Raw genomic sequence first — 25,395 nt, forward strand, 5'->3', positions numbered from 1 at the left:
GTGCTGTAACTATTTCTTAGCAAACAACAGCTGCATTTTTGTTGTCACAGTGATGTTGCAAGGTTAGGTACCAATGTGCGGAGACCAAAATTAAAACCTGTGCTCACTGACCATATCTGTCAACCCAGAAGTGCAAATAGACACAGCTTGTGAAAGATGATAATAATACTAATGTAATATGTCCTTTATTTGCCAAGTACATTTTACACATACAGTGAATGTATAATTTGCATTGAAGTCATCCTAACTAAGTATGCATGGGCTTTATGAAAGGATAGTATTATAGTATAGTATGTAATATCTCCACCTGAAACCACAAAGTGTTGTTTTTACATTTCTGTTTGTGTGCGGATTAAACAAAAGAGATACAATTTGTTAATTATAGGTGTTGGTAGGTGTTTTTTTTTTTTTAACTTTGACAGAGACATTTTTACCCATCACGGGTAAACTTTTCTTCATACAGACAGATGTCTTACTTATAGATCATCTTGTTAACTAAGATTACAGTAAATTACATGTTGAGTACACAATTAAAGCAACATTCCACTTGCTGTCATTATAGCCTTCTATATGTATGTATACACCTAGTTTTGAAACTCCTAGTGTCTTCATATGCTGCTCTTTTATGTCCCTCTATACATACAGTAAATATACAGCATATTTCAGTATTGCCATTGAAACAGTTTTTAAAGACATGAAGATGAGGAGCATGCATGCCTTTAATATCTTGGATTATAGAATCTTATTACTGGTACCTTGGCACATTTTCAGTTTCATTTAAGCTAACCCTTATGCAAATGATTATGAACAGGAAATTATGTTTATGGGCACCAAGTCAGAAAACATGAAGACTAAAAGGTAATAAGGGGATATTGGTTAACATTTATTCAGAATTGCTGTCAACGAGAATATCAAGTGTGAACATTTAAAATGGATCGGACCTGAGTGCAGAGTCTGTCACAATAAAGTTGTGCATCCAGGATCACTGTCATGTACTGTACATCATGTGTACTATGCTATGACTTAGCATTGCAACCTTTCTTCAGCACTGTGGTATTATTTTGTCATGGTGGTGACAACAATGGCGCTACAAAATAACAAATCAGAATTATGTCTCATCTTAAACAATGTATTTGGCTCTCTGAGAGGAAAGGAAATGAAAAAGAGAGAGACAACATTTTCATTTTTTTTTATCTTGTTTGTTTATGTTGTTGATGTTGTTACTGATTGTCATCATAAAACATTAGCTACACGCTGTGCTCCTCGTTGAGCAACCGCCCGGTAAACAGCAGCTCGTTGGCGGCTCTCACTCCTTCAGAAGCAGACCATTACATTTGCAAAATACAATGACAAAAAGCCCCAAAATCAATTCAGTTTCTGTTGGCATTGAATTGCAATTTGAGCAAAGGCACCACTAGTCGGTGTTTGCTCTCGGCAGCTCAAGTTCTGAAGGCTCTGTGCTGCCGTCCATATCGTCCTCGCTGCATCTGCAGCCGCTCTGGCTGAACATGGATGTTACTGTATATATACGTCTGAATATCCGAGTCACTCACAATTCTTGTAAAATATACACTGTAAAATAATCTCATCCACGCTTGCGTGTCGCGTTAAAAATAGGCATTGGTTCTATTTCTAGCATGCACGCGTTTTCGGCGCGGCTTGAGCACCTGAGACATATGTGTCACGCAGGCAGTGTGTATGCTCTAACCTGTTAACATGGGAGCCGAAATAAAAACGGACACGCCACGCAGCCAACACGCTCACGCCACTTAGCCAGTGTGTAGCCGGCCTTACTCTTACAAAGTAGAGGAGATTTTGCAGCTGCTGAGCCCCAGAAACACAAAGAACATTGGAGAGAACAGCAGGCTTTTTTCACACCATATCCCTCATTCAGATAGATAGAGATAAAGTTGAAAATCACACAAATTTCCCATGAAGCTAAAAATACATTATCATATGCATACGTATACTATCTATTTTCATGGTGTTACTTTAATATTTCTTTTGCACCTGAGCTTTTGCACTTTAACATCTTGGAACTGCAGGGTCAGGCAAAATATAGTCTTGCATTGCCAGACCTTCCCAGAATGCTCTAGTTTATTGGCATCTCTTTACACCAATCACACTTGTCTCGGGCAGTGCTATGCGCTGTACGGAGCAACGGCAACTCTGCAAAATTGCCTCGGGAAGGAACTTGTTTTGGTGGGACTTGTGTACGTTCAAATGTTGTTTTAGTCATGTAACAGAAAACTCAGATTGGACAGATAGTCTAGCTAGCTGTCTGGATTTCCCCTGCAGAGAACTGAGAAAAGGTTAACCATAGTCCTCATAAATTGACTGGAGTTTAAAATGCCAAAGGAAGGAAGCCCAAGGCAACGGATATCCTGCCTTAATGAGTGAAATCAGGTGGAATTTCCGTTGGCAACAGAGCAATTCCGGAAGTGGAACGTCGCGGATATAGACTAGGCAAAGTATAGCTGAATTTTCTTGAATAAACACAACACAACACATTATAATGTAATTGAAATTCTGGTCCTTTATTATCATGGTTTGAATAAATAGCGTAAAATTATCATCTCCTTAAGTAGTGAATAGAATAGATGAACGTTTAATGTGCCCTACAAATAATTCCCTTTGGGTGGGAAATTTGCATTTTTTACATTGGATTGTTGATTTGAGTTTATAAAAAAAAAAATCAGTCTCAGTCAACCAGTGGTTGCTTTTGTGATCTATTGTCACCTTTGGCATTCATGCTTTTTTGGGGGGTAAATTCTCATTATTCAGAATTGGAAACAGGCACAGTTACTTTTAAAAAAAAGTGGAACAAACATAATTATATAGCAGTAGAATAAATCCTGTGATGTTCGCATAACACCACAAACTCAAAAGAGTATTGTGTCTCATATATCCTCGGGCACTAACTCTTAGTAGTGGACTTTGTGAACTCATAGAAGGGTTTTTTTGCTAAAAAGTGAGAATGTTCCACTTTAGTGGATTATCGCTTTAAGGCTTCAATACAGGATACAACTTTGGGCACTGTGGCATGGCAATATTCTCTGAAATAGGAAAATGTAATGTGACACATGGGACCAATATTAAATAGATCTCTCCAAGCAACAAGAAGTTTTGATAGTAATTAGTGCAAGTGTGTGCTGATAACTCCCTAAGGTCGCTCCCCCACCAAAAGCTAGTGTGGTGGTTCTTAGCCTTTTTGTACGGGATTAACATTATGATACTCAACAAATGCTAAGGAAGTGGTTTAGTGGACAGTCTCAGAAGGTCTCATTAAGTCAGACAGGGAAAAGTAGAGTATACAAAGAGGTACAGAGTTCTTGCAAAAACAAGTGCAGATTCAGAGTGCAAAGTGTAAAGTAAAGCAGAGAGGACAATTAGGTTAATCACAAAGTTACCCCAGCCATATTAAATTTGTTTTATATTCCCATGTTTCTGTCCGTCTGAAGACTTGAATTCAACATTAGATTCACTGCCTGGAGCTTGGCTTGTGCTCACACTTTAGTCACAGATGCATTTTATGTCAGAGATGAGTTTAATGGCAGCATTAAACATCCGTAGCCCCAGGTGCTGAATGCAGATGAGCGCACTGTGTCTGTCAGATGGAAAGGAGTGACAAATGAGGGTGATCATTCTCCAATAGCTGCAGTATACTGTTATACTTCACTTGTGCATGCATACAAGTGCACACATGACCCACAGATTACAGTTTGTCCCCATAAATGGGTGTTGTCAGTAAACAATTTAATGAGGGAAAGATTGACATAGTAGACTGACTGCCCTATCTATCTATGTCTCAGTGTTAATGTGTCTTACTGTATTTATTCCTGAGACAATGCAGTCTTCATATTGTTGTTTGACAAGGGTGCAGCCCACCCCTCTTCACTGCTGCTTAAGATAAAGCACTTCAATCACTCATAATTTATTTGACGAGCAGTCATTATTTGTTACTTAATGCACTAACTGAACATTATGTAACCCTAAACATCTTAGTGTGCATATAGGAATGTGTGCCTTGTCGTTATTGGCTAAGTGTGGATGTGCAGGTATGTGTTAGAGCCAACGGCCCTGTAATAAAACATGTGTGAGTGGTAAAATAATGAAAGTCATAAAAAGGCAGATAATTGGGCTTTTCAGGTTGGCGAAGTGGATCACTTCTTATGCAGCTATTGAGAAATGGCTTTAGAGGTGAGAGGGGTGAGTCAGAAGGATTGAGGGGAGAGTTAAAGGGAGAGAAAGACAGTAGAAGAAAAAATACATGTTGAAAGGAAAGGAGAAAACAGGAAAAGAAAGACGATGGGCAAGAGAAAAAGAAAATAGGAGAGATAGAATAGAAAAAATTGTGAGGACAGAAGGGGCAAAAGAAAAATTAGAGTACAATTTTAAGGATTAAGGAAGGGGGCATTTTTCACACTCTTTTTCGGTGTACTTTTTCTTTCCTTTGTGTAATTACTCTGAAAAGAGTGTAGAGAGAAAAATCTCTGTGAAAACAATGATTTGCACTTTAATCCATGTGTTCAATTGTAATTAGTTTCACACTGACATGGTCACGCATTACCAGTTTCAGCCACTAGCTGGTGTAATACTACATCTTTATGAATTCAAATTAGGACTTTATCCATTTGTGTTGTTGAAGACTTTCAGATTTGACAAAACATACGATGAGGTGGAGATGGTGCAATATGAAGATATTTATATATGACCTGAGTTAGTTCTGCAGAGCAAATGCACCAATTTACTGGTAATTAGTGTACTACGATAGAATCAATAGATTAAAAATAACGTGACTCACCCTACCGTGAGATCGTGTTGGATAGTTCCCCTTACACAGGCTGATGAATAGGCCTCTAATATGGTTTTCTCCGACAGTCTCTGTGTGTGTGTGTGTGTGTGTGTGTGTGTGTGTGTGTGTGTGTGTGTGTGTGTGTGTGTGTGTGTGTGTGTGTGTGTGTGTGTGTGAGAGTGTGAGAGTGTGAGTGTGAGAGAGAGAAAGAGAGAGTGAGAGAGAGGTAGAGCGTGAGTTGTAAAAAAAAATAATAATAAAAAAAGAGCAAGCGTGTCCGGCTATCGGCTCATGACAGTGAAAAGACAGATGACCCTGGGTAGAGGAACGGCCTCCCTGCCTGTATAACATCTATCATTGCTGAACAGACTCTTCTTCAGATGTGCAGTGCACTTCCTGGTGTGTGTTTGTGTGTGTGCTCTTCCACATACTGTATGTGTGGGGTAATTACCTGTAGATGAGACTTGTACTTAGCTGGAAAGCGAATGTGTCTACTCTGTAACTGCAGTCAAAAATATATACTCTGACATGACATGCTCACGCATGCAAACTCGCATATACCTCACACACAACACTGGCAGCTTGGCAGTCTTTGCCAATGCTGCTGTCACTGAAACAGTCGCTCGGTTCCAAGTTTTGTTCCATCCTCACTGAGAGCTGGGTTTCATTGAGTTAAACAGGTATCATGCTCTTTTTATTCTGAAGGGAGATTTCCGGTCCAAAATATCAAACCACAGAAAACGCTAACTTCTGTTTGAGAAATGGTGCATTGCTGGTTCCAGTCTCTTCTAAAAAAAAATATGTTGCAGAGATACTGCCAATCTTCACATTTTGTGTTTTATTCCTGCAATATCTGGGTGGTGATGGCGCAGTGGATATGACACATGCCTTTGGTGTGGGAGTTCTGGGTTTAATTCCCACTGCAGTACATCAACCAATGTGTCCCTGAGCAAGACACTTAACCCATAGTTGCTCCAGAAGCGTGCAGCCTCTGTAGCAATTGTAAGTCGCTTTGGATAAAAGGGTCAGCTAAATGACATGTAATATCTGCTTGTGATAACAAAAGCTTGACTAAGGTGTGATTTTATTAGGCCCTTTGTGGTCATGTTTAAACATTGTAAATGTAAAAACTGACTTCCTATACAAATAGACACGCGGCGTGAACCTTGGTGTCTTTTGTCAAAGTCAAGGCTTTTGCTTGCCCATCTATCTTCCTAAACTTTACATTCTTACTTTGCTGTGCAGTACATTAACTACTTTTGCAATAATACTAAATATCGCCAGCCAGACATACAATAAAATGCTGGTGCAAATTAGTTGTAGATGGATGTTATTCATATGATATAAAGTTGGCTATTTTTTTTGTAAATATAAGCTAAATAAATTCATCACTTCAATGCCATTTCTACCGCAACAGACAGCATGACAGAGGACCAAGAAAAAGTGAGATTTAGTGGTATTCCCATTTCTTTTTTGTTTTTTAAATGTTCCCTACAGTAAAACACTCTTAACAGCCCAACTATTCCATTTCTAGTCACCTGAAACAGTAATTGCCCTGCATATGGGGACCTCTATGATTATAGTTTAGGGTGGGTATAGTTTGAACACCTCTCCCTCTTATTTTTCTGTCACTCTGTGGAATTGATGTGCACCACAGAGGTAAAAAAAAAAAAAGATTCCAAACCTGAAAGCCTAAAAGCTAGAAAAAGGGCAAGAGTGTCAGACTCAGAGAAAACCATACGTAGAAAAACAAAAACAAAACAAAAAAAACAACTTTGAGAGAAGAAACCTTTATTGTGGCACTGCACTGCACCACTTGACACAAGCTGTCGGGAAGAAGAGTGCATGATTGAACATATGTAATTTATTCACGCTCAATTCATCCAGCCTCGATAGCAGGGTTGAGCAACAGAGAAGTAAATGAAGCAACTTCCTGCCATGTGAGGCAGGAACAAAAGCTACAACCTATACAGTTTAAGGCGGGGGAAAAGAACCAGTGGCTACCTGACAGACAGAGCTCACCAGTCCTCAAGAAAAAAACAGCAGGCTTCATCGACATTTGTCTGAGGTGCTAAGCAGAATCCCCGGGGGGCACCTTAGGCTTTGATACTGCATCAGTTTAGTGTAGCGGTTGTCAGAGTGATTGGGGGATGAAGGGGCAAGGGGAGAGCGGTAGAGACAAGGACTCGAACAAAGGGCAGGGTGGGGGTTGAGAAGGGAAGGGCAGGTGAACAAAGAAAAGTAAGAGAGAGAGAAGGGAGCTTGGACAGAGCGGTCGAGGGTTGATGATTGATAAATAGAAAGAGAGTGAGAAGGAAAGGTAGACAGATAGACGGTGAATAGATGATAGGGAAAAGAAGAAAGAGGGGTGGGATGGAGAACCAGTGAAGAAGAAAGCATTTGTGCAAATGAGGGAGCCATTCAGTCAGACCTTTTTAGTGAGAAGTCTTTGGAGTGGCTTATGTTGATCGATATTTTAGTGATATGGTCTTCTTTTGCTCAAAGAACATTTTTCCTGGAGAATTTGCTGTCTGACTTAATGCTCCCCGCCACTGTTTACTTGGTGATTTTTCTGGGAAAATGGGACTAAAGGCATCTAATTTCCTCTCACCTCCCCTCTAAATGGCTATCAGTCAAGAGTGAACACGGTCTCTTGATGATAAAGAGCTACTCGCTTCTGCGTCTATGCCTGCCTCTCCTTACTGCCATCCCCCTCTTCTCTCCTCCTTTTCTTGATATACAGACTGTGAACTCCCTGGTTGTCTTTGTGGTTTTTAGTAAGGAGATTGCTATATCCCAGCTCACCTTTTGGAAATGTCATAAAGAAGGTGAGATACACACTCCCCCTTTATGCACTTCTGTCAAAATATCACAGCTTGGCCTTTGCAGACAAATGCAGCACCTTATTTTATTTAAACACATTTGATTAATCTGTTGGTTAATTGGTTGGTTTTATTTCTCTCCACTTTCTTTTACTACCTGAAATGGGAAAACTGTCCATAACCATGTTATAAGCACACATTACTTTTACATTGCATTTACAGTATTATTCTATTACTATAGTCAGATTAATTATTGTGCGCTTGTGAGAAAGAAACAATCTATTCATTGTTAATAGTTTTACACTTTCAGACCACTTTGGCCTTGGAGCTAAACATTCAACATGCTTTTGTTATGTCCTTAGTTTTGATATTTGGAAAATCTCTTTGGGCCAAGTAAGGGTCATCTGCACATATTTATAGAAAACCTGACTGTAATTGCTTTTTAAATAATTTGTCAATGGAAAAAATGACACATTCTAAAGGTAACTTTTCAGTATTCACAGAACTCAGTGTTGTGGTTATTTTTACTTAGTCAAGTCAAATACCATAGATCATTTGCTTATTGATGCTTTTGAATTTCATTGTACCCTTACCACTATCTTCATACCTGCCAACCAGACATATGTTCATGCTAAGTAACCCGTTTCTTTACACTACTTGTACCCATGAACATAGCCAGACCAGACTTTAAAAGGTTTTAGCATAATTCTACATCTTGGACTTAGTATTTGTGTATAATTATTACTGTGTGAAAAGAGTGCTAAATATGCCCATGGACAACTATTAACCAAGGTTAAATGTTAATCCTAAAATGAAAATGTAGAAAATGAAAATGGCTTTTCACAATGCATCTTTTACTACCCCATAATCGTCAAATATTGTAGTAAAAATCTAAATTATACTCCACAACAACAGCCATGCAATTACATTCATAATGCACTCGCTATCATAAAGTAAGCTGTTGCATTCATTTTCCTAATGTATTTGGTATTTTGTATGTATGAGTGGCCAGGCGAAGATGAAACAGACCAAATTAAAGCATTGCTCACATTTTTTTTTGAAACTAGAAACTGTTGAAACTAGAAAACTTCGAGACTGTTTTCATGTCTGGTGGAATATAAAGTAGTCTTACATCGTAAACAATTAAAAATATGCTTGTGGTTAAACTTTAAAACTGACAGAATAAGTAAAGTGAGCTCGGAGCAATGGATGACTATAAAGATATTGTTTTTATAGATAAGGTCAGTGTTTTTAATTGTGGTGCTTCAATTGAGTTTTAGTGTTGGCTGGAAGGCAAAGACAGATGAGGAATGCTGTGGCATTGAGTAACCCTGACTCCTGTTGAAAGTTTCTCCTCCCAATATCTGTCCTCTGCTGTACTAAATAGATGTTAAAGAAGAGACAAAGAACAGAGGCCATGTACCAAAGACCTACTGCAGACACCTGTTTACTGCTTTATGAACTGTTTTTTATTTCTTTTCTTTTTTTAATGGGGCAGTTAATTAAAACAGTGCCTTGTATATAATCAGAATCAGATTTATTACCAAGCAAGTTTACACTTGCAATGAATTTGCCCTGGTGTATTAGGTGCATACAGTAAACAATAAACATATTAAAAATGGAATGAACAATAAAGTAAAGGACTGCTAGAGTCAAGAACATAAATGCAGAATAGATATATTACGATACAAAGTATGTAAAAAGATACTATAACAAATATGTGCAATATAATAGATTTAGAAAGGGAAAGAAAGCTGTACAGTTTGTGCAGGGTGTGCCAAAAATGTTGATCAGGGGATGTGCAAAAGTTCACAGTATATATAATATGTGTAATGGTCAGGGATAATGGTCGAAGATGTGTGTATGTTTCAAATATTTTTATTTTGAAGCTTAATTTGAAGAATCAAGTTACAAAATTGTTATTACAGTGCTTCTTTTTTACAGTATACAAACAAGAGGCCATAATCCCTACCCGCAATAAGCCACCCCGGACTGCGATCAGGATGATGTGTGTTAATGAAACGTGGAGTAACTGGTGGGGGGGGGGGGGTGTCCAGAGTCAGAGTCTGTCAGTGGTGATCCCAGGACTTTTTGATGAGGCCAGAAGAAACTGTTCTTGTGGCGTGAGGTTTTGGTCCTAATGGAACACAGTCTCCTGCCAGAGAGTAGTGTTTTTAAAAGTTTGTCTCCGGGTTGGGAGGTATCGGCCATGATCTTTCCTGCCCACCTCAGGGTCCTGGAGGTGTACAGGATCTGGAGGAACGAAAGATTGCAGCCAATCACCTTCTCAGCTGAGCGAATGATACACTGCAGTATGTCCTTGTCCTTGGCAGTGGCAGCAGCGTACCAGATGGTGATGGAGGAGGTGAGGATGGACTTGATGATGGCAGAGTAGAAGTGCACCATCATTATCTTTGGCAGGTTGAAGTTCTTCAGCTGCCGCAGGAAGTACATCCTCTGTTGTGCCATTTTGATGAGAGAGCTGATGGCTCACGACACAATTAGCTGCGCACACAAACACAATCACAGGGTTGTTTCTGCAGAAGAATAATTGCGGACATGCAGTAACCCAAAACACTAGAATCCTCGAAAAATCTGTACAACCAGACAGGATCACACAGCAGTGATGGGCTGTAATGAATCAAAGCTCTTGACAATGAAGTATCCTTTTGAGTTGATAATGATGGTGAGTCGCAGGATTAGAAGATGGACTTGTGTGCTTTGGCTTCTTTGATCTCTGAATGCATTAGTGTGTACGTGTGTTCGCACATGCAGGCATTTGTATGGGCTTTTATTTTGTCTGTTTGTGTGGGGGTTTGTTATCATCTCATGTTGTCTGTTTTAAATCATCTTAAAACAGACTTATTATAGAAATGATGGCTCATTAAAATAGAGTCCTTAGGATGTCCTGTGGAGCAGCTGTTGCAGGTCTTGATCTCCATCTGACCTTTGTTTCCCCGGCTTTCTTCCTCGCGCTGTAGAAATCTCTCTTCTATATTTCTATTTCTCTCTCATTTCTCTTGTCTTTTCACTATGTATTATTTAAAGCCACCTTGAGTTGAATTTCCATAAATCTTCAAGTAATGGCTTTAATAAAACTGTGAAAAATGTGTGTATCGTCACTGCTCTTAGAATGATGCATACAGATCTTCATAATTGCTTTGTAGAAGGTATAGTTTACTGTCTTGTATCTAATTGTCACACATGTTCGCAGACATGATTGCAGACAAGTTGTTTTTTTTTGCCACACATGATAGGACACAGGATTCTAGGAACTATTGGGATATACAGAAGCATCTGATGTCTTGACATTGCTGTGTAATGTATCATCTACACCATCCGTAACAACCAAAGGCAAGGATGAGATTCCACCGGTTGCCTGTGGAGAGCAGTGAGGAGCAGTGAAGTCAGGTCAATGATCAAGTTTTCATACTGACTCATAATAACATTTCATCTCTTTATTTCTCTCCCTTCCCTTCAATTGACTTCTTCTCCAGGGAGCCCAGCCGTCCGACCAGCCTGCTGCCTGCTGACTGGAGCTCGGTGCTGGGTTTGGGGAGGGAAGATGAGCCCTTACCTCCAGGGCTGGAGACCCTTCCATTTCGACTGATGCAGCAGGACTGCACTGCTGTCAAAACCCTGCTTTTAAGACTGAGACGAACACTGCAGGAGGTAGGATATACACATGCACCCACATACAGAAGCATGCAGACTCTTCTTGACATGGGTTTATACTCAGATTGACTGTCACAAAACACAAGAATAACACAACGAGAAGCCGAAATTCATTGTTATTCCAGACATACCCTTCTCTGATCAAGTTATAAATGTATTAAATTGTTTTAAACCAGTGACGTTAAGGGGTTGGCAAATAGTATGATGCAATTGGTATTCTGAACCAAAACAGTGCAGTGCTCCACTGACAAATTTCTTCACTCCCTGTTTTAATCAGCTCTATTTCAGCTCCATGAAATCTTTTTAAATTGGATGCTTTTCCGCCTTTAAAAGGTCTCTGTAATCACTTTGTTTTGTTGATTTCAGATGAATCAGATTCTACATTTGAGCGTTTGCCATCATATTCTTATGATATATATATAAAAAATGCAGACATACACTCACACTCCACACATTAATCCTTCTGTTTCAGAGTATAACTCTGCTCTTAAAATCTTTTAGCCTGCTTTAAAACTAAAGTTTTACTTCAGGCTATGAGTCCCTCTCAATCTGAATGTCGGGGAAACCAGTAAAATTACATCCACCCATTATAGACATGATTAGCTGTAATGGCCACTTTGTAAAGCACTGACACGTTGCAATAGCTGCACAAGGTTTAACTGTAAAAGCCAGGGAACCAAATTGATGGCCCTGTGCAGTCATGCGGTATTTTAACCGTGGGACTACTTTACAAAAGAATGTAAATAGAGCATTTACATTTTAGAATTTATTGAGATTTTCTTGAAGAACATAACATTGTTCTAAATGTGATTTATGTGTTTTATTTGGGGTAATAGCAATTTGCAGAGAGCTTGACTTGGGGCTGATTCTCAGTCATAATGATAAAACATACAATCAACTGCTGATTGTAAATTCTAGTTTAAGTTAGAGTTCACGCCAGGCCGGAATGATAATTACGGAATGATAATTACACTCTTGTGGAGTGTGGCAAGTATTTCAAAGTTGTGTAAGCACAGCTTCAATATAACTAGTTATTTGGAAGTTAATGTTTGGTGGTGCTTAATGTATTGTGTTTTTAATTTTTTTTTTCTTTTTGGAATGAGAGTGCTCACATATTTACTAATACCCTTTATCACAATTTGATTATATACACAGTGTATGATATATTTACATACCAAAGAGGGATAATAGTAGTAGTGATAGACCGATTTTATCGAACGGCCGATATATATCGGGCCGATATCTGCAGTTCACGTGCAGACCATGCACTGCCCCTCCCCCACTAGCAGAGTGCATGGCAGTCTTAAATTACAAATCAAGCACTTTATTTCAATGGCTACTTTTCAGGTTTATTGTTTTCTTAAATTATTTAAATGTGTTGACAAAGGACATTTTGTGATGATCTAATAATATATCTATATATATCTATAATAATAAAATATATCTGTCTTATAATATGTCCGCAAGCAATGCATCATCAAGGCTGTGTTGTAGATGTTGATGAAAACCTTTTACCCTTGCACAATTAAACATATGCAGTGCACCCATCCATATGATGCACTTAATTTGGGTGATATGAATGTAAGATGATTGCAGAAGTGACACTGATCTGTGGTTTTGTTTATTATTTTTAAAGAAATGGCAGAGAACAAATCCAGTGTGGCATGGTTTACTTTTTTATGATGTAAATTGAGGGAGCAAAAGCAGTATCGGCTCCAAATATTGGCCCAAGAAAATTGGCAACCCGTATCATCGGCTAAGGCTGATGAAAAAAACTATGGGCACTAAAAAATCCATATTGGTCGATCCCTAGATAGTAGCACCATATGCTGTGGAAGTTGAGCTGAAAGAACATCCATTAGCAATGTCTGGATGCTGTTTTCTTGTAATCTACATGGGTGACTGACCCTTACCAAATGCAGCAATATTAAATACACACACACTCACAAATACACAAAAATACATATAAAAGGATGACCAGACCTTCCCTAATACCCCACCATTAGTCCCTCTAAACTAAGATCAAAGCTAGCTGTGAGGACCTCTCTGTGAATTACAGTCCACAGAGGCATATGTATGACTTTTTCCCTTTCTCTTCACTTTTCATCTCTCTGTTTTTTCCTCCCAGGACCACTGTAAGAGAGACATCAGACATGAAAATGATAAGATAATAATTAGTGGAGAGAGACATAAACTAGAGTGGTGATGGAGAGACCAAAGGGAGTGTGAGAGAAAGAGAGAGCGAGAGGGTACACAGCAGCAGAACATGAATATGAAAGCGGGGATACTTTGCCCTCTTTGCTTGCTCTGTTGTATCATTAACTTGCAAATTGTGTTATCCTCCATCAACGGATGTAATCCATTCTTCGGCAAGGAGAGGGTGACATGGCATGTCTGTATGCTCTGCATTTTATTTGCGTGACCTTCTGGTATTGAGCCCAATCTTCTGTTCTTTTCTTTTGTTAGCCTTCACTTATTATCCCTTTGCGCTAATGTCTGTCAAAACACTGGTCAGCTTTATATGTCACACATAACATTGCTGAGTTCCATTCCAGACATCCTCAAAACAGCTGAAAACTTTGAGAAATGCTTTCAAAGAGGCACAAATTACAACAACGACTCATGCAGTGTAAACTAAGAGCTATGAAGCCAGACGCTCAAGTCCAAAAGTCCAGTATTTATATCATTATCTCCTAGATTTTTCTCCATCTGTTCTCTATACCACTCACTACTGTAGCAAAGACTGTTTTAAAATATAATTGAACAACCTAATAAAATAAATTGCAAAGTTGACATTTACATGATACCCAAGAAGTGGCATTGTCACTCTGTTAAACTTTTAGGTTTCCCACAAATATAATAATATACACCAATAAACAGTCAAGAGCAGCTTGGTAGAAACATTGCTGAGAGGCCGATTGCTTGGCCTCCAGTATTGCCCGCTTGCAGCTTTCTTGAGAACCGCTCATCTAAATAACTTTACACTCAACACTGTGCTTTCTTGAGTCCTGAGCAGTACACCTGCCATGACATTGTTGCATCTTCTAGCAATGCTGGAGTATACGCTTTATTTGCCAACAGCTAGCTCTATGGGACTAAGCTTTTTTAGGGAACAAAAGCGTTCATTCTGAAAGTTAAATCCCTGATGCTTGAAATATTTAAGTTTTGATACAATTTAACATCTCTGGTCTTTCCGGTTTCTCTTTCTTCATCTGTTCTTTAATGTACTGTATCGAGCGACTGAGAACGAACTGTACCCAGCATGCCGTTTGGGGTTTTGGCTGTGTAACAATAGGGGTCCCCTCTCAATACACTGCACAGTGTGTACATAACACACTATTAATAAATATGTCCCATAGGTCTCAAGAGCTCACACTCAACACTGCACTTCCTTCAGCTATACACCCGCCATGTGTGAATTCAATCTGTTTAACGGTTGTTGAAAAAATCAAAGGACAGACAGACACTCCTTTCATTTTATTTAGATTATGTAATTGTTTGTGTCTGAAGACTTCGAGTTAGACTTTTAAAAGTGTTGTTTCAAAGTCAGACAGTAAATGAGAGAAACTTGTTTTTTTTTATAAACAGTTTCTTTATTGACATTTTAAATGAATAAAGCAATATCAGTGCACAATAGTTTAACAGAAAACCATGTCATTGTAACCGGTTCATCGGTAGTAGCAGCATAAAGTGGTCGCCTATTGAAACACAAATGGAAGAGATTTCCCAGCAGGCTGTGACATGTTTTTAAGGTACTGCCCAAAGTCCTTCCAGCAATTTACAAATAGATGAGGTTTCTTTTTGATATTGAACATAATTTTTTCTGAGGCCGTATACAGTATGACGTGACCTCCTTAAACCATAAGGAGACAGGAGGGGAAAGTTCACTCTTCTACATGATAGCAATACACTTGTTTCCAGCAATCAAGGCTAATTTGATAAAGCGTATATTTTTCCTCCTGTCAGCTGGCAGAGCTGTTGTGTCCCCTAACAAAGCAAGTCTTGCATATCATATTTGTCAGATTAGAATATTTAAGCCAGCTGTAGAGACTCCATCCATTTTTTAATGTATTGTTCTCTCAGCAGTTTATCCTGTTGGCTGAACGGAGAAACACTTCTAAAATGCCACTGTCCATGTGTGCATTGTTGCCTAACACAATGATCCCCATTTGTCAATGTCAATCCATGGATTCTAGCAAAACTGTGACAGTTCTACTTGTTACAACATATACGTATAGTTTTTGTGGACAGGTCCGGATTTGTTGCGTAACGGCTGCGGCTATGACTGACAGCTGAAGTCACGAGGACCCACGAGATCTCGCGAATTCTCTGTGCTCGACTTCCTGTACCACACTATCTGCCCTGTGCTGAATTGCTGAATAGAAGCTCTGCGTATCTGCTCCGGAGGGCTGCGGATCGCAGGAGCTGTGCCGGAGTCAAAACGCAGCCGTTCTGCAGTCAGTGGAAATACACACATTGACTTTAATGGAAACCTTAATGACTCCGCCGCTGTTCCGGAGCGAATCCGCAGACGTTCCGCAACCGGTGGAAATTGGGGGTTACCCTTGAGGCAGCTGCTTGACTTGTTGGAGCAGCTTATTATTGCTGCCTCCACCAAATCTTTTCAGCAGCATAGTGCTGTTACAAGGATATTGTATAGTGGAAAATGCTGTTGTTTATTACATTAAAGGCAGTGGCACTCATCTCTACAGTCATCACTACACTTGTTGAAAGAGGCAAAACCATTTCTTTATAGTTTTAGTTTAACACAAGAACTCCTGAAGCCCAGGTTTAAAAAAACAAGGAAAAAACTTTAGCAATACTAGTATACTAGTATTTTGAATTCAAATCACCCACACTGATTGCCACTACATTGCACGACACTATGTTGTTAAGTGTGTGCTGCCTTCTGATAAAAAGCCAAATGTCAATGAGCGAGAGTTAATGCACCTTGAGTTATTTGAAGGTTTTCATTTCTTGATTTAACTGATGTGTGAATGGGATTAAAGGGGTGTATCAAACTACAAAACCTGCTTTCCTTTCTTAGGCCATTTGTCATCTTTAGACATTTAGCTTCTGGGTTGTGCAAGTCATTAAATCCAGAGCTCCTAGGCAGCTTTTCCCCTTCTCAAATCTAAAAGGCTTTTTACTGAACCACATCTAATTGTGGGGACAGTTGTGTGTTAAGGCCTGTGGGACAGGGGTGACCTTAAAGACAATGTGTATGTGTTAGAGGGAGAGCGAGAGAGAGTGTTTGAGTGTGTGCCTGTCGCTCCACATGTGTAAAGGCATTGATCACCGATGACATATTGAGGGCCTGACGCCATAGCACACCTATAATTCTAATAGGGAGGTATGCTTCTTTAAAAGGTCAGCCAAACTCATATACCATCAAGTTTTTGCTGTGCAAAGATTTGTACTCAGAATTTTCTCAGAGCTACCTTCATAACCTGAAACTAGGCCAAAAATATGTGCAAACAAAATCAGAGTTTTAGCATAAAAGCTCCTTTTTAGAGTGTATTGTCATCTCTCTTAAACAACAGACAAATTGGCTTGCATATACTGCAAATCTGCAAGAGGGCAGGAGATAACAAGAAATAGCAAACTAAGTGGGTGGTTTTACTTTACATTTCCCTGTTCCTTGTCACATCTTTGTCATTTATCTTGTCATATCCTCCTAGTGTGTGCTGCCATGTCCTTACCATGCAGCATTACATCAATGTCAGCAGTCTTACCTGAAGACATGATTTTATCCTCTCCAGCTTCACCATCTGTCCGATCATAAGCCCTCACAGGTGACATTTAGACCAGCATCTGCTCTCTTTAAGGAGTGTAAGTGCGTCCACATTTGTGTTTGCATGTGACAGCACGTGCACCCTTTGTCACATGAACGTATGCACCATATGGTGTGTGTGTGTGTGTGTGTGTGTGTGTGTGTGTGTGTGTGTGTGTGAACCTCTAGCTGCCCCCGCTCTCTGCCCACTAGACACCTGTGTCGAGGAGCAGAGCCAAAATATGTCTGATCACAGCTGGCGTTAAAAACACAGAGATTATGTAAGAAACCAGGTTAAAAAAGTTACAACGTGAAGAAGGTATTTATACAAGAAAGTTCTCTAAAACCCAATTGTCCTACATCTTTATGAACCAAAGGTGCTTCAAATCTAGATCAAAAGACTAGATTTAATATTGTCCTGCAGATATTCTGTAGAAAATGACTACTACACTTAGGTTTTGGATGATGCAGCTTAAATAAGCACCTATCTTGATAAAACTAGTGTATTATACCTCTATACCTCTATAATTTCTTATCGAATGAGTATCCAGCTGTCTATGTGTAATGTGTCTGCCAATATTGCTTAACAACAAAATGAAATTACTTACTTGCAGATGTTGCATGATGCATTTTGTTCCAAACCGTATAAACTGTGACGGATCCTGCTGTAAAAAACATTCCGTGCACATCCCTAGCTTATCAACAGCACTCACAAACCTTATCTTGATGTTATTTTTACGTTTTTGTCTGTTGCAGAGCACAGAGACAAGTCCTGCCAGCAGCCTCCAGTCTCTACCCATTAGCCCCTGCAGTGAAAAGTCCCTTCCATTTAAGGTAATCTAAAGCAGACCATTTTATGTTACTGTATGCATGTGAACAATACTGAATTTGTATGTTTGTCTTTTAAGAGTTTCCTGAGTGTTTAGTGAGAGGCTTGAGCCAACTTTAGACCAAATATCATTAGCATCTGTTAAAAAGTTTGAGTCTAAGCAACACTCACATTTTACCTTAGTGTCTTTTAAGTAAGAGAATGTTTAAATTTATAAAAATTATAAAGCCGGCAGACGTACAGATTAAGCCCAATTTCTGCCTCGAATTCTGCCAGACTAATTTAAGAACCGGGCCAGAGTTGTCAAAATTGCCTGGTCAGCTGTTTTAATGGTACTGGAGTAGTATTGTATATGTTGTGGCTCAAAGCCTGGAGACTGTAGTATTATAAAACTGAACTTTGCTGCATAACAAAGACCATATTGTTTTCATCTTCCATCCGCGACTCCATATTTGTCTTTTTCTTCTTAGTAGACAAGGACAAAGCACAAAGGAATTCAGCCTTTCTCTCTCTTTGTCAACACTGTTGAGGACGCTGTTTTCTTGTTTGAATAATCTTATAATTGGAATTGCCAATGAACAAAACTAAGCACGGTTCTGTGCTTGGCAGGGCTCCAGACTAACTTTTTTCACTAAGAGCACAGTGGCCCTCAACTGAAAATTTTAGGGGCGCAACCAGAAAATTTAGGGGCACACACCGTAAATCAACATGCTAACCAAATATTCACATTTCTGCTAATTTCCACTGTATTACTAATAAACACTTTGATAATAGAAATTACAATGTGCTGTTTCAAATTTAGTTTCACATTTTATTGTGCACTTTTGAAGATGCAACATAAAAGGTAAACTGACAGCACCATCGCTGTCATGACCATACAAATATTTAAAAAATATACCAGCTCTAGTCTCCAGTCTACAATTACAATGAATTCAACTTCAACTAAAAATGCATTGTTTAGGCTACTAAACTAAAATAAAAAACTAAAACCCCTCCTTCTCTCCTCCCAAACCCGTCCCTACAACCTTGATTGAATAATTATTCATTTCTTACTCACTGTAACTTGTGCGGGTGCGGTATTACATTCAATTTATCGCACCGTTGTGACGAAAAGAGAGCTGAGCCAGAAGGCAAAGCCAGTCAGTTTTCGTTCCTACCCTCACCTATGGTCATGAAGGCTGGGTCATGACCGAAAGAACGAGATCCAGGGTACAAGCGGCTGAAATGGGTTTCCTCATGAGAGTGGCTGGCGTCTCCCTTAGAGATAGGGTGAGAAGCTCAGTCATCCGTGAGGAGCTCGGAGTAGAGCCGCTGCTCCTTCACTTCGAAAGGAGCCAGTTGAGGTGGTTCGGGCATCTGGTAAGGATGCCCCCTGGGCGCCTCCCTAGGGAGGTGTTCCAGGCACGTCCAGCTGGGAGGAGGCCTCCGGGAACACCCATGACTAGGTGGAGGGATTATATCTCCAACCTGGCCTGGGAACGCCTCGGGATCCCCCAGTCGGAGCTGGTTAATGTTGCTCGGGAAAGGGAAGTTTGGGGTCCCCTGCTGGAGCTGCTCCCCCCGCGACCCGATACCGGATAAGCGGACAAAGATGGATGGATGGATGGATGTAACTTGTATTCTGTATTCTTTTATTCTTGTATTTGTATATTATTCTTTTTTATTTTCATCATGACCGTTTTTAACTGCTCTTTACTGTTCACGTAGAGCACTTTGAATTGCCTTGTTGCTGAAAGGTGCTGTAGAAATCAAGCTGCCTTGCCTTACAGCCTCAGCCTGTCAGTCAGACCCCAGGGCAGATTAACCACATTTTGTGCCTGCTTGTCAGGAAGTGTACATCAACAGCATCGCGACCACTTTTGCCTCGCCGTTAATATCATATCGCAGACGCGCCAGCAAACGCTGTCTGCGTGAAGTTTTGAACAACTGTAACCACACTTGCAACCACTTTGTCGGCATTTCCGTGACTAACTGTGACTTCAACAAAACTGCAGAGTAGTTTGCTCTGTCCGCACCTATGCGCATGTGTGTGTGCGCACGCCCGCACGCGCCGGAGCTCCGCTCTCTGTCATATGCAGAGAGGACAGATAAGCTTGCACTTACGAACTCTCAGGTACCGAAATTTCCACGTTTAATGTGTAAAAAAAGGGGGCAAATTAACTGGTCGCACATGTGTGACTGGATGTAAAATTCAGTCGCACATTCTCAAATTTTGGTTGCAAAATGCGACCATTTGGTCGCAGTCTGGAGCCCTGCTTGGGTTCAGTGTGAGCAGCCATGTTGTGATAGGTCGATTGATCTGTACAGTGTGAGCATAAAAGTTGCGGGTTCTGCAGAAGTGCCGATTAAAACGTGTAGTGTGAGTCAAAAGATTAATAAACACCTGCAGTTGAAATGTTACAGCAAAATACAGTTCATGCAATCATTTTATACATTTTTGTGGAGCTTTGTTGTTGTGTTTTAGGATAGCTACAAATTAAACTATACACTGCAACATTTACTCACACAACCCTCAACTACATGGAGCCAGCTGGTTCAATTAAAAGAACACAGCAGTCTGCCTGTGATCAAAAATATAAAACTGAATCCTCCTTTGATCCATGTGTCTCCTTCAGTTTTACCCTTATCAGAACAATTAACAGCCTTTTTTCCACACTATCTTCTAATGAATTATGAAGAGATCAAATAGAAAGAAAGAGGAGCAAGGAAGGGAGAGCGAGAGATAAACATGAAGAAGAGATTTGCGAAAAGAGAAGGGGGGATAAATTGAATGAGAGAGGGGCAAAGTGCTTTGCTTGCCTTGACAGGCCCTAGACCCCCTCTGTCAACCTAGTCCATCGGAGCCGTGCGATCTAGATGAGATTTATTAATCGCTGCAGGGAGTGTGTGTGTGTGAGTGCTCAAGTGTGCGCTTGCGTGTGTGCGCGCAAGGTTTAGGTTTACCAAGGGAGGGCTTTTGTCAAGCTTTTCTCTGGGATTTAGTTGGGTGGCAGCAGAGTTCTTGTTAGACCGTGAGAGGAGAGAGGAGCAGTAGGGACGAGACTTCTCAACTTTGTGGTTCTTTTTTAAATCACCCCCACTTCCTTCACATACATGGAGGTACAGAATAGTAAAAGCCCCTTAAAATGTATTCCTGTAAATCACAACCACAAACTCTGATACAGTGCCAACAAATATTGAGCATGGCTGTTTATTGAGAGTGCTAGTGTATGTGTGTGAGTGTGTGCATTCACTTATATCTGAGTAACACTGTGTGTTTTTACATAGGGCTACATTCAGTATTTTGTGTTGGTACAATTCATTGGTCACGTGTCTTGGTTTGTTTAAATTATTTTGTTTGTGTGTGTGTAAGTGAGAGTGGATGTTTGTTTGTGTGATTGCATGCCATTTTTATTCACCTAAATTGGCGTATCAGTGGCAGCTGGATGATAACAAAAATGGTGTATGGTGGGACAAGCATGAAGACAGCAGCTCTGGCTCAAACTCCCTCATGAAGGAATGCACGGATAGACAGACAGGGAAGGTGGACAACTAGAAAATTTGATCAGGAGAGGTTAGAAGAAAATCAGGGTAAATGTCTGAATAAATTGTCCAAAAATACTTGATTTGTAACCAAAAAATAATTGAAAAACTAAACAAAAATATGCAACTATCCAGTCATACAGATTGATCCAAAGGTTGAAAAATCTGAAAAGTCTGTGGAAAAGGCTTTATTATTGCCAAACATGTACGGATCCATCACAACTCTATAGTAGGTTTTGAAGTTTGGCAGTCTTTGTGTTAAAGGTATTGCAGTGATACAAACTAGTTAGAAATGAGCATGGAGATTAATTCTTTACTTTGGGAATGTATATGGTGTCTATGATAAAGATATTCTAAGAACAAGGTTAACTTACTTAACTATAACCGGAGCTTTCGGCTTTATTTTGTATGGAGGTAATGTTTCAACATATTACAAGATATTTAATGAAACTTAGTTGGGTGGAAGAAAATGTGGAGATTAAGATTTTTGAAATACTTTTCATTTCATTGTTAAAGATTAAGGAAGCTATGCACCAGACTTAAAAATGTTTGTTTGGAAAACCTTTATTGAAGAACAAGCACCAGCTGGCATCCAAGTGTTAAGAAAAACTGGACAAAATTCTCATCATAGTATTGTTTTTTTCTGATTAGCGATAGAGCATTCATGTTAAATATCATGAACCTCTCCTCACCTAACTGCGAGGGGACTGTAGCTTTTCAAAAGGGAGTGGCAGCGGCATATAGATTGCTATAAAGAGCACGAGGAAACAGCAAGAGCTTAAGGAATTGAGGTTAGGCAGGAGATTGAAAATGGTAGAGGAAATGTGAGTGCATATATATATATATATATATATATATATATATATATTATATATATATATATATATATATATATATATATATATATATAAGAAGGTGGGAGGCAAAGGCTAACCCTTTGACAGAGTTGGAGGCATGGAAAAGAAACAACATAAAGATGGAGAGACCCTATTGCATGAGGACAATATGAGAAAATAGTTGCAATGCTGAGAATAGGACATTGTTGTACTTGACTATAAAATAGATTGAGAAGCGAGGGGATGAGGAAGAAGGGCTTTAGGGGAAAATGTGGAAGCTGTAGTTGAAGTGTATATAAAGGAAATGCATTCCGTTAGAAGACATTAAATTAGATAACTCGGTAAAAGAGGATAAAATGAATACGGGAGCGCAAGAGATAGAGGGGAGAGAGGAAAAACAAGGGAAGGGTTTGAGGAGGAGGGCGGTAGAGAAAGAGGGGCGGGAAGGAAGGAAGAAAAAGAGGGTTTGAGGGAGGGGCAAGAAGAGGAGTATTTGTCCTGACACTCCAGAAAACGACTCTGTGGGTGTAAAAAAAATCTACGGTAGCCACCTGAGAGGCTGCAGTGTCACAGTGCGCCCCAGTTTAATTTAGACCCAATGCATATGACATGAGTTTTACCAGATTTTGTCCCAGTTAAAGTGTTTTACTGTATTTTAGAACACTGGAGTAAAAATCTCACACTAGAGCGGTTGCCAGAGGTGTTTTCAGAGCGCCAGTGTGTCTAGGACAGCGTTTTGTACATAATTCCTAGTCATTTGTGTACATTCACCTTTTTTTTTAGCTAATCTTCAGTGATCTCCCCATTCGATTACGATTATCATGTCAGCGATTCAGTTCGATTCGATATCTTGATGCATCACGATGCGTCAAATACATTTTTCTATTAAAGCCATGTAGGATATTTAATTCATAGCTTTTCAAGCTTCAAAAACAAAACATTCTGCAGTGCTCTAATACTAAATAAATTGGATACATAAAACTACAGCACTGAGCACATGGCACTTCCTGAATGTGCAAAACATAACAGAATATGTAAACAGAAATGTTGTTAGGCCTACATTAAATTGTAAACAGAAATAATCGATTATGAGCCTGCCGATTATCGATGCACCATCGTCCATGTCCACGATTCGATGCATCGATTATTTGAATCATTTCAACACCTCTAGTTTTAGCAGACATTAGGAACTTTATTTTTATAGTCAAACATGTATCATTGTGTCACATGCTGCATACTTAGAAATTAATAATGTATAATTATAATTACTGCAAATTCATGATTATAAACCATTCTCCATGCCAAAGCCACGGTATGAGAGGGTTAAAAAGATACATGTGTGCAGAAATATATATAAAGATACAGGTTTAATGGGCACACACACACTATACACATAACAAACTCATGCAAACAGGCAATCATAAACACACACATCCTCACACTCAACAAAACTATATAAAATGTTTAGGAAAAGCTTTAGCACAAAATAGACTGCCAGTATAATCTGTCAATCTCTTATTTGGCTCTCTCATTCCAGGTAACCTCTTCCCCAAACACTGTTTCTGTCTTTTGTCTGAGCCTCACACTAACAGCTAGGATTGTCAGTTTCTCACACACACTGTCACAAACTGAAGTGTGTTAATGTGTGAAAGAGAGGGACAGGTGATCAAAAGAGTTCTTTGGATTTGCTGTCCTTCTGAATTTCATATTTTCTGCAAAAATGTCTGTTCCTCCATATCAGTGTTTCCGTGATATGAGTTCTTGAGATAAAATCTTAACATTTAATAGTGAAATTTGAATAGGGCTTTTACATGTCACATTATTTATTACGCCAGTATCTTAAAAAGTCAGTTCACGGGGCTGCCTCTAGCTCACCCAGGAAGAGCATTCGCCCCATGTTGGCTGAGTCCTGCAGCGGCGTGGGTTTGAGTCCGACCTGTTGCCCTTTGCTGCGTGTCGTCCCCCATCTCTTTCCCCCTTTCCGGTTTATCCACTGTCACTGTATATTAAAGGGAAAAGCCCCCCAAAAAAAAAATCTAAGAAAAAAAAAAAAAAAAAAGTCGGTTCAAATATATTCAAATAGCGGTCAATACATTCTGACGCTCCGTGTCATCAGCGGGGGGTTGGAGTATGGTAGCTTACTGGGTCTTTTATATATTAGCATTATCTTGTTGTTTTGTTTGTTTTAAATAGAAATTAAAATTGGATCACAAAATAGACTGATGGTACTTAGCGACAAGTTTCAAGTTAACTACCTGCCCTGGGCTATTTCAACACTTAACTGCTGTCTTTCTAAAGTAGCAATCCATTACACCCTCTGATAAAAGAGAAAACAGAGTTATGGAGTGAGCAATGACTACAGAAAGAGATTTAAGAGACTGCAGCAATAGATTTGAATAATACATACATAATCTTTTGCTGCCACAACACTTAACTTTGAATATTCCCAGCAAAAGGTCCTTACGGCAATTAAAATGATTCAAGAAGGCAAGTGTTTTTTTTTTTTTTTTGCTGGTTTGAGTGGAGTTGAGCAGATTTAAAGGCTGCCTTTCAGTTTTAAAAGAGCTTTAATTCACTCAGATCACATAGACAATAGTCCTAGTCAAAATACTCAAAATGATATCTGAAGTCTGACTACTTGTTAGATCTAAGCCACATTTAAAGCTTGTCTTTGTGTAACTAGCTTCTGTCATCTCATACAGTGTATGTATGTGTATATATATATACACACACATACATACATTTGTTTTACTATTGATGTGTCTGTGGGTTCCTGCCTTAGCAACATGAAATACAGTAGAAGTACAGTATTTCACAGCATTTAATTAGCCTAATTTGTATAACCTCTTATGCTATATATTTAAAAGGTTTCAGTGATAAATCCAGCTCAGTGGCTTTTGCTATATTTTTAGGACATCTAGGCAGGTGACATCTCTCATTTATTTCGAACAGCATAAATATAACAAAACTGGTTTGACGGGTTGCCCAACTGTTTCTGTGCGAGGTGTCAGCTTTACTGACTTTTAAGGTGTTTGGGACAGATAGAGTACCTATAGTATCCGAAGAGTGCTGCTGTTCAAAAAACACAACATGTCCTCTGGTTTATACAGGAGAGTTACAGCATCACAGCATATTGTGTCAGA

At 39.4% G+C, this 25,395-nt stretch overlaps 1 protein-coding gene across 3 annotated transcripts in view; it reads left to right on the forward strand.

The window, feature by feature from the left end:
- The window catches only part of ccser1 (coiled-coil serine-rich protein 1), a 126,166-nt gene that overhangs the window by 30,706 nt on the left and 70,065 nt on the right, over positions 1 to 25,395 (forward strand). For all 3 annotated transcript variants that reach the window (XM_028579254.1, XM_028579255.1, XM_028579256.1), the window contains exons 7-8: positions 11,115 to 11,289; positions 17,822 to 17,899. In XM_028579254.1, the coding sequence (XP_028435055.1) occupies positions 11,115 to 11,289; positions 17,822 to 17,899 (253 nt within the window). The remainder of the gene's footprint in view (positions 1 to 11,114; positions 11,290 to 17,821; positions 17,900 to 25,395) is intronic.

Source organism: Perca flavescens, chromosome 5 (genome assembly GCF_004354835.1).
Source record: "Perca flavescens isolate YP-PL-M2 chromosome 5, PFLA_1.0, whole genome shotgun sequence".
In the NCBI taxonomy this organism is placed as follows: domain Eukaryota; kingdom Metazoa; phylum Chordata; class Actinopteri; order Perciformes; family Percidae; genus Perca; species Perca flavescens.